Genomic DNA, 10402 nt, shown 5'->3' with positions numbered 1-10402 from the left:
AGATTTTTGCTGGTGACACCCATTTCATCAAAGAGATTTTTGCTGGTGACACCCATTTCATCAAAGAGATTTTTGCTGGTGACACCCATTTCATCTGCTGGTGACAAAGCAGCATTATTCTAGGTATCTTCGGTGTATTGAGTAATCTAGCAAACCATGGAAAGAATAAGGGAATAATCCCTGCAAACCTGCCATGCCTAGCTGCAGAACAGAGGATAAGGACAAACATAATCTGTTTCATGCAAAAAATAAAATAAATAAATAAATACATACATTTCTGGAAAATCCCAGACATGCTTGTAGTATTTTCGCTATAGTCTCATTAGAGAGAGAGAGAGAAATAATGCCTGTGAAATCAGAGAAGAAAATGAGTAACCAAGAAAACAGTGTTACAGCTCCCCGTGATCTCTATTTCTTGTCTGCTGTTAGCAATTTGACTTCGTGTGGTGCATGTGCTGCATCACATACATCCAGATTTGTCAAGCCCTGTACAATTGATTTTCCTCCTGTGCTTGAGCATGGCCTGCCTCTGTTTTGTGCCCCCACCTGCTGCTGGTTGGGCTCATCTGAGATCTACAAGCTGTGTGTGGTGCCACAGGTTCTGGAGAAGGTCAGAGACCATTGTGCACTGCAGGTGTGTGTGCCCCCTTTATTCAGCACCCAGGCTCAAAGGAGCCCAGCAGAACATGATCCTGTGTTGAAGTCCCTCCCCATTCACTGACCCACTGTGCCAGGGATGCCCCTAGAACGTGAGTTGTCCCAAACATTGAGGAAAATGGAAAAATTGTTTTCTTTCAGTAGAAAATGACTGGGAATTTGTAATACACAAAGTTCATTCCTTTCCTCCCCAGGAAGTTTATACAAGCCTGTGGAATTGCTCTGGAGCTCAACGAGCGACTCATTAAGGAGGATCAAGTGGAGTACCATGAGGGACTAAAATCAAACTTCCGGGATATGGTGAAAGAGCTTTCAGATATCATCCATGAACAGGCATGTACTGCATGTCAAGAGCCCACAAAAGTGGTTCTTTGTGTTTGAAAACTAGCTAAAGTTGAAAACTAAATGAAAACACCTCATGTAATTTAACTAAATTCAAAAAAGGCAAATAAATAAATGTGAAAAGTAAATGATATACTTGGTAGGTTCCTAACAACCAGTTTCTGTAGCTTGCAAGCCTCATCCTGGCATTGGTATACAGGGTGGAGTCTTCAGTGACATGTATCATTAGTTTACTGGCTACTGTGGTCACCAGAAATATTGTGCCGTGTTTTGCTTCATGCTTTCTGCATTGAAAAAGCCCTGTGATAAGTCAAAGGTTGAAATTCTCTGGCAAAATTTCAGTTTCCTGTTATATCCCGCTTAAGTTCCCCTTTTTTTTTTCTTTAAAGGATATTTTCTTAGAATTTTGACTTAATGCCAACTATTCATATGCACTGATAACGTATTTGTGCTAAATTATGTGACCCATGTTTTAATGTTTTATTGGATTTTTCTAGGAAAAATTTGAATAGTAACATCAAAGGTGAGAGGTTCAGGGAACAATTCCACATCTATGTAGTATCATGCTGTGAGATCAGATGAAAACTGGTTTTCTGAAGTAACCTCTTTATCTCTGTGCTGTAATTATGCCTTCATTATGACAAAAGAAAAATCAAGGTAGATTTATACTATCAAGCATGCAAGATGAATGGTTCTGACTGTGTTGTGATTCCTAGGTCTTGAAAGTAAGAATGTTTTCAAAATCTCCTAGTTCCTCTACAAACAGTCATTTAGCTTCTCACACCATAGGTAGATATACTGCTTAAATATAGTTTATTTACCTTTTATACAACAGTTCCACATGTGGCAATTAAAAATGTAGCATGTTAAGTCCCTAAAAACAGATAGACAAATTCCACAATAATTTGAGAAGTATGTAAGAAAAATGTGCAAGTAGCAAAATAATATAGCTGCACCCGGCTGTTATTTGTAAGTCATGTTTATTTACAGTAAAATAATGCTTATGAAAATCAAACAGGTGTGATTTCTTTATGGAAAGGTACCATATCATTTCAGGGAAGCAGAATGTGTAGTCTCATGACGCAGCTGAATTTTGTCATATAAATATAAGGGAGGATCTGTTTGAGAATAAGAAATATTCTGCTTGTGACCACCATTTTCCTAGTGTGCAAACTACTGTTTTGCACATTTAGCGCATTCATCTTTTCCATGTACATTCCCTACCTTGTTTACTTCATTGTTGAATTTTGCTCAGAGATGTTTGTCCACAGGAGTTGCCACCTGCTTACTCTACGCTATTTGCAAGTAAACCTCTCCAATACATTTGATTTGCATGCAGCTGCTGGGACTTCTGTGGTTTCTGAATTCTGCAATAGTCAAATTGAAAACAAATCACTCAGTTCTGCACTGGGGCAGTATAATAGTTAAGATTGTCTTAGAACAAAGAAGCATTATTAAAGCACACCCTATTATCTTTACATATTTACAAATACAATGTCTTGTTCTCTTCTGTTAATATGTGAAATATTACAGCAATGGAAAAGTCAAAGTGAATTGCTCACTGGGAAGGAGATATTTTCACTTTCTTCTATGGGGCTTTAGTATTTTGTAATTGATAACTGCTGACATTAATTTTTATTACCATCAAATGAGCCAACTAGCAATTTAAACAATGAAACATTTTCTTCTGCAAAATTGCTCAGTTAAGTGTAAAAAGTATATTATATTAATTTAGGGTTCTCATTACAAATAACAAATCCTTTTCTAATTTTTTTTTCAGTGCCCCAAAGCAACACAGGCAGTGCATTTACTTTGAGATGGCAGGGCAGGTGGGTCAGCCTGTGACCTATCTATTGATATTTTAAGTTAGGGAAATGTAAAAACAAAAAATTGGTAAACTGCACCTGAATAGGTACAAGAAGCTTCAGAGAGTGTCTGAATACTGGATGTCCAGAAACTGTTTATGATGGCCAGTGATCTCAGTTTCACAAATGTAAATTAAGATGAACTTGTTGGCTGATGAACCACAGAGTGAAAAACAAATACCCAGTCAGCTCTAGAAGTACAGTTAGATTCCATGCAGTGAGACCATTCTTCAACTAATAAAGTTTTGTCACAGATGTAGTGGGTGTTTGTTACACTTAGCTGCATATGCTCCCCATGCTTATAAATTAAAACAAACAAACAAACAAACTCTATCGCTGCTAAGATATAATAAAAATTTCCATACAGAGAGAATTGTTTCTTTGTTTGACTGGATAGTCATAACTGAAAGCTATCCGGTAATGTGCAGAAGAATGTATATTTGAATGCTACAGAAATTGCTAAATTACTGTTCTTTCTCATTTTTTGTTGTGCTGCCTTTGTGAAACAGCTTTGAAGACAAGGTTGGATATCTTTTTCACATACCTTTTTAAAGAGTTTGATTATAATAATGAACTAAAGCATTTACTGAATTTGTGGCTGTTTTGTTTCATCTAGATGTACCATGAAGATACAATGCATTCGCCATGGATGCATGACTCCTTACATGTCTTCTGCGCCATCAGCGGGACATCTGGTGATGGAAGTTACTGTTCACTCAGACCCACTGCTGAAATATAAACATATCAGCGATGTTTTACAGAGCTTTCTCAGGAATATTTGGAACAGTACAAAGGATGTTAAAAAATCCATGATGAGTGAATTTACCATTTTCTTCCTCCAAAGTTATGCTTTCAAACAGGGTGCTTGCTTATTTTGCTGAGCAACATTGAAAGTGCCTGGACATTGCACCACTGTGCTTTTTTTCTACCTTTTTTTTTTTTTTAAAGTGTATAACAGGACATGGAAAGGCAATTTTCTAAGTATGTATTGAATTGCAGAACTATGAATTGAAATGATAATGGTACTATGTAAAATTGTACAATGGAATATGATAAAATGTAAAACTACTTTGTAAATAGAAAGAGCATAGAGTATATAGAAATTAGCACTGTATCATATTTGCTGCTAAAAGCTTTCTCAGGCAGGGAAGATGACGGAGAAGTTGTAAGAGATCTCACTTGTAAGAGATCTTCCTTGTCTAGAAAGTGACATGGGGTCCAGATGCCCGTGTTTCCCTCACACGATGAGAGTAAACTCGCATTAGTCTGGAATAACTAAAACCTAAATCAGAAATGATAGTTTTTGTACATCCTTTGGGCAGATAATTGTAAAGCGACCTCCATGAGAACTGAGTATACTATAGCTGATTTGAATTTTGGCTAACCTTTCATGTCTCCAAGAGGATGGATTGTAGTCACTAAGGACAACCTAACAGATTTGTCATTTGATACCAGTTTTTCCTCTTTATCATTCATTGTCTCACACAAATATAAACTCCTTAAACTCCAAATATAAACACCTTAAAGTGAGTTGGGCATTATAAAGTGCTTTAATGTCTTTTGATATAATTCTAATAATCTGTGAGATGTGTTTTAAAAAAAAGTGCAGTGTGTTGAAATTAAGTAATTCATACATTAATGGTATTGTTTTAACATCATATGGCATGCATGTTCCCTCCTGTTAAACAGATGTTTTCTGCAAACTTATTTTTGTCCAAGAAGTGGTTGAAGAAAATCTATTATTCATAATGCTTTTATTCCATCTTCTCCTTCCCAGAGCTTTAGTACATTAGCTCTGTCTCCTTTACTAAGACACTTTCAGATCCAGGAAGAAGAAAACAGATCAGTAATTCTTTTATCCAGCAACATTAAATGTCCATGTTTTTCAAAATCCCATAAATTGTAAATATGGTTCCAGTAGTTGGTATGGGAAGGGGTTTTGTTTGTTTCTTTTTAATGATATGTAACAAAATGCCATAATAAAAGGACTCCAGCCTAGGTATTTAGCTTGGCTATAGTGTCCATAGAACGTTAAGCTTCTAATTTCTATAACAAAAAATATCTTCAAATAGTAAATGGACCACATTTCAAAATGTTCGTTATGCATGATTCTAAATACCTGAAAATAATTGTCTTTTGAGAAACAAATATTGTCATCCATACGTTCACCCACTAGCAGTTGCAAGCAACTTATAGATATGCCAGTGCAACAGACAGCTCACGTTTCTGCTTCTATGTGCTTTTATGCTAGGCAAGCCCTAAATTTAGTTTAACAGAAAGAGGAAGAGAGTTTGAATGTTTAAATATGGTTGCTACCTTACTGATTTTCATCTTTCAGCAAAGAATGTTTAAAGGCAGATAGTGAGAATTTCCCAAATTACTTTTCTGAAAGGTGGTGAAGCTGTATAATAGTGGATACATTAAAAGCTTGTTTTTGGACCTAGTAATACTTTAAACATCAGTACTAAAGACCTATTCTGAAAACAAGAAGCAATAATGAGAATTCACTAAAGTTCATGAACTATCACTCTCTTATCAGTTACATTTTTCTGTAACAACTTTCCTGGAATTGCAGTGAAATTCTTGGATGTCTGTAATGTTCAAAAATAATGTTTATGGGTTGGTTTTCAATTGTTATTCCTTATTTTTAGTGAAATTCCAGTGAAATTCTTGTTAGTATGTCTGGATGTCTTTAATGTTCCAAGATGAAATTTTGTCTGAACTTCTAAACCTAATGTTGGTATTGGAGTTATCCTGTCATTTCATTTTAATATCAATACGGAAACCCATCTCAGTAATTCAGCCAAAAAAATATATATATATATTTAATACAAGTCCTTCCTTCTTTGGAAGAATATAAATATTTATTGTTTATTAGCACTGCAGTTTTTCTTATACTGCCTAACTAAGGAACAGTGGTCTATAATAATTACTAGACATATTTTAAATTACAAATGGCATGCACACTTTCTAATACCAGTGTATCTCCACATACATATTTTATATATGACTTTTTTTTTATATAAGACTTCTAATAACTTCTGCTGCATAACTTCTCTCTATCAAGTCTCTAGAACAGATGCATTGGTAATTTAGTAATTACTTGATTATTTGCATAAAGGGAGAAGAAAAAGGGTAAAATGCCTGGCAATGAGGCACTACTGTCAGTATCAGGACTGTTTTAAATAATAGTATGTGTTAGAGTCAAATTGTTTGCAGATAGGACATAAGAGCAACACAGGGTCTGCCAGCACTTTATAATCAAGAAATGCTTTTAGAGATTTATATACCTGTTTGGGATGGCATGGGAAAGCATAAACATTTACTGTCATCACTGAGAGACTGCTTTTCTCTCTGCAGAGAGATTAGTAAGCACTATTTTCAGACTTCAGAACTACATTTCTTTTCATAAAATAAAATAGTCTGGAACCCAGAATTTGCTACAGCCAAGAATGTATTTCTACATGCTACTTGATGTTCTAAATTTATTCTAAAAACTGACATTTTCTTGAGATAGGGTAATAAATGGGAAATCATGGGTCTGAGAATATCTGTAGTATGTGAACATGAACATCTTGCTTCAGAAGCCTTTTGAACATATACCACATGGTATTTTGATGTAGAGTAAGAGTTTACATAAGCATAATGCGTTTTATCTTAAAGTATGTTTGTTTTCCCTTGTAGTGACTTTGCAGCAGGCTTCAGAATAAAGGGGAGAAAGATACTCTCCCTCTCCAACTTCACATAAGACATAAAAAAAAAAAAGAGGAAAACACATGGAAATCATAGGCTCAAAGTGTCATACAAATTAAACCCCATCTTACTTAATTTGCCCACTTTAGGAGAGTAGCATATGTCTAAGGTGTTTCTTTTGATACTCATTGAGCTAAGTTCTCCTAATTAAACAAAGCAATCTTACTGGATTTGGGAATACCATATGCAATTAATTATTATGCAACCACATAGTGTAGTATATACCCTTTAGCTAATATGCTTGTTTCAAGCAATGGTGAACCAATTATGATATACACCTAATATAATCTAACATAATCTACTCTCTCTTCATGTAAATAACATCTGCTAGCACATAGTCATAGCAGAAGTGTTTTTATCGTGCATGTTGCATGTATGTGTGTTGTACAAGCTCTCTTTAACTTTCTGTATGTGATGACAGAATGGTACCTACTGTTTGACTTGGTTGTTAACTGGTGTAACTTTGGCACTGAGTAATACACAAAGCTACTCCAGAGAATTCTGACGCTAGTGATCCTATAGTGCTCTTTTTGTTATTGTTTTCTTTTTCTTGAAGAATCAATGATTTTGACAAGAAGCAAGGACAAATTCATATTTCGGTTGATAAAATGAGGGACAATTTGTTCTAGGGCACACTAAAAGACCACAAAATCAGGAAAAACAAGTGTTGGAAGCAGTACACTTTGCATAGGCTTCCTTTTTTTCCCTTCACTGAACAACAGAATGACTTATCTGAAGATAATACCATGCTAACATTCATGGAACCTAGCCAAACGTGTTATTGCCTACACTTCAAAAAAAAAAAAAAAAAAAAAAAGGAATAAATAAAGAAAAAAAAACTTCAAATATGTAAGTACACCAAATGTAATAATTAATACTTAATTTTTCATTGTCAAATAGAAGATGTTGATTCAGAAATACCAAAGGAGCATGAATGCCACACATCCTTCTCTCAGCATCCTGGAAATACGATTCTTCAGGAAACCAACAACTGAGACGCAGGAATGTATACAAATTTATAAATAGAAATAAAGTATGATTCACCCGTGAAGAAATGTCACGGCAAATCAGCCTACTTTCCTAAAAAGTAAGTTCAGTAAGTTCATGATCATGTTTTTGCTGTTTTGTAGTTCCAATTTTCAAACCCACACTTCTGCTCTTTGGGAATATTTGTATGGTTGCTCTGCTCCAACTAACCCAGCTTAGATGGCTAGATTCAGTTGCCAGTATACCAATAAATATTCCAAGCACGGGCTATTATGCAATGTAATGGAAGTCAGTAATACCATTGCTATTTACCTCACACCATCTGATAAAGGACAAACTGCTTTTTCTACTGCGCTCTTCTACCTTCAAGGCTTCCTGTACAGGGTTCTTGCAAGTCTTGTCAAAACAGCTGCAGAGTAAGGTATATTCCTTGCCTCTGTGAGTTATAAGAGGCAAAGGATTTACTCCCTTGCCAAATAAATAGACAACTTAAGCAGACCTTGGTATTCGGGGAACTGAGCAGAAAAGATGATGCATGCATTTACAGTAGCTATTTCTTGGAAAGGGATACAATTTTTGAACAAGCGTAGTTGGGTCTACATCTATCCCAAATGGCTCTTCAAGGGAATTGGTTTTTATTCAACATAATTTCTGGATTCCAGTGATGCTTGGGTAGCAGCTCAGAGAGAACTTGCAGAGTTCATGGCTGTTTTGAAAACGTGCTCCAAAACTCTTGACATCCCCCAAAGAACACCGAGGTCAAAAAGGGAGAGGCCCAGTGAGTCAGACCGTATTTGTTTCAGCTCACATTTTTGGATTTTTATGCTTCTGATCCAGCTGTACTCTAATTGATTGAGCTCTTCTTTTAATTGACCCGAGCCATCTTTTGAAGAGCCTGGATTTTTGTCAGGTGAGATCTAAAGTATTCACAGAAGTTGCTGCAAAATCAGAAATGATAAAGGAGGAATTTTGTGGTCAATGTGGGGCAACTGAAGACTTCTGCTCCCAGAAGGGACAATCCCATACTGCTCCCCTCACACCCCCCCCCCCCCCCCCCGCTGCTAATTACTGCTGCCTCTTCTTGTACCTAGTAATCATGCAGTCACACACATTAGACTCATTTATTAATCTGATTTAGAGAACATGTAGAGAAATATATATACGTTTTTTGTTTGTTTGTTTAATGCATCAGCAGCCTTGCTACACAGCCTATGATCTCTATCTTAGCATGGATGGAAATGGCAAGAACACACAGCCATGGGCAGATCACCAGTATGATCTTAAACCAGTTTACACCAAATATGATGCCATGTGCCAAGTAGTTATTTAGTATTCTTTTAGAAATACCTCAGGTGTGTCTGTCATGAGTCTACTCATGTCACTGTCTCATGGATGTATTATCTAAGAACATCAGGAAGCATGAGATTTGCAACAGAAAGATGCAGGACAGGACTCACCGAGATTGAGAAACGTGCAGTCTTGGGGAGGTGGTAAGGATCAAAGGGTTTGGCAAGAGCTCTGATTGCCGTGCACTGGGACATGGGAGGGGAAAGTGACGACAGGCTGAGTTAGGGGGGAGGGAGAAGGCTGCCGGTGAAAAACATTTCAACTGCCTCCAACTACGGGCAGGCAGCCAAAAGCATGCTAAGCATTGGATGTGGGCTTGGCACTGTGTCCCCCAAGAGCAGGAGTGGACAAAACAGAAAGAAGGAAGGAAAGAAAGCATTAACAAGGAAACTGAAAGCAAGGGAGAGGACACTGGGTCTCAACAGTTTTAGTCTACAAAGGTCATCTGTAGCAACCATAGTCCACACCAGCTACATGCAGTTATACAGCCTGGCATGTAAATTCATGTCCTGGAACTTTAAGTCACACTTTCCATTTGTTTATAATTCCAGGTCTTTGGGTGCTTTCTAGCAGCAACTAGGAAATTTGATAAATCCTCTTGTTTTCCCAGGAGTACAAAAACAAACAGGCAGAAAAGAAAATTTACAGCATTAACACAGGATATTCCCCACCCTATTATAAAAAAGATCTGCTTCCCTTTTTCTAAAGTGAGTCTCTAAAAAGCAGATGAACTCTTGCAAAACTCCTTGAAGAGCTGAGTAAATACCAAACAGTGCAGTTGACTTAGGAATAAGTAATTTTCACTAATTAATTTCAGTTTGCCCTGAAATTTAACCAAAGTTTCCTTTCTGCTGCTTCTGTGCTTTTTTATATCTGTATTTGGGTGACAACTAGGAGCAAGCTTGCTAGCTACCACAAAAATCTAGGTTCAGAAGAAAACACCTTATCCCAATTTTTTTCTTATCCTGGAATGTATCGAAAGATCACTTGTGTGATATTCCACCTCTGTGGAAATCTGGGAAAACTGCTGCCATATTACACTAAACAAGAGCAATAGTGCAAGCGACCATATCATGATTGCAAAAGAGCTGAACCGGAGGAAGTTTGGGGATGTTTGTAGAAGGAAGAAACAGTAGGAGTAGATCAGAAAATGAACAATATGTGCGTTTAGTACAGATGAACTCTAGCAATGGCATGAATTTGCAGGAGGGATTGGGAAGAAGGGAGTTCTGCTGGGCGGGGGATTGAATAACCAGGTGTAACATCAAGAGAACTACTAGGGGACTTGCTAACATATTTTCCTGGTGAGAGGATATTCATGTCTTGGGCACATTTCAATTGTAGTAGGTGACAAGTATAGGTCTGTTTGTAAAAGGAAAATTACTTTGACCCTCAAAACAAGATCTCGCAGAGCTTATGGCCATACGGCCCCAGGGGACTTGTCCTCGAGG

General features: G+C 36.8%; 1 protein-coding gene across 3 annotated transcripts in view; it reads left to right on the top strand.

The window, feature by feature from the left end:
- The window catches only part of DOCK11 (dedicator of cytokinesis 11), a 79701-nt gene extending 73080 nt beyond the window's left edge, over positions 1-6621 (top strand). For 2 of the 3 annotated variants that reach the window (XM_035325938.1, XM_035325937.1), the window contains exons 52-53: positions 852-990; positions 3481-6621. In XM_035325938.1, coding sequence (XP_035181829.1) covers positions 852-990; positions 3481-3603 — 262 coding nt within the window. In that variant the 3' untranslated portion in view covers positions 3604-6621. Of the gene's footprint in view, positions 1-851; positions 991-3373; positions 3387-3480 lie in introns of all 3 variants that reach the window. The other variant, XM_035325939.1, reaches the window with a different exon arrangement.
- The last annotated feature ends 3781 nt before the right edge of the window (positions 6622-10402 follow it).

This window comes from Oxyura jamaicensis, chromosome 4 (assembly GCF_011077185.1).
Source record: "Oxyura jamaicensis isolate SHBP4307 breed ruddy duck chromosome 4, BPBGC_Ojam_1.0, whole genome shotgun sequence".
NCBI lineage: Eukaryota > Metazoa > Chordata > Aves > Anseriformes > Anatidae > Oxyura > Oxyura jamaicensis.
The sequence above is the reverse complement of the archived record's forward strand: the minus strand, read 5'-3'. Positions and strand labels throughout refer to the sequence as shown.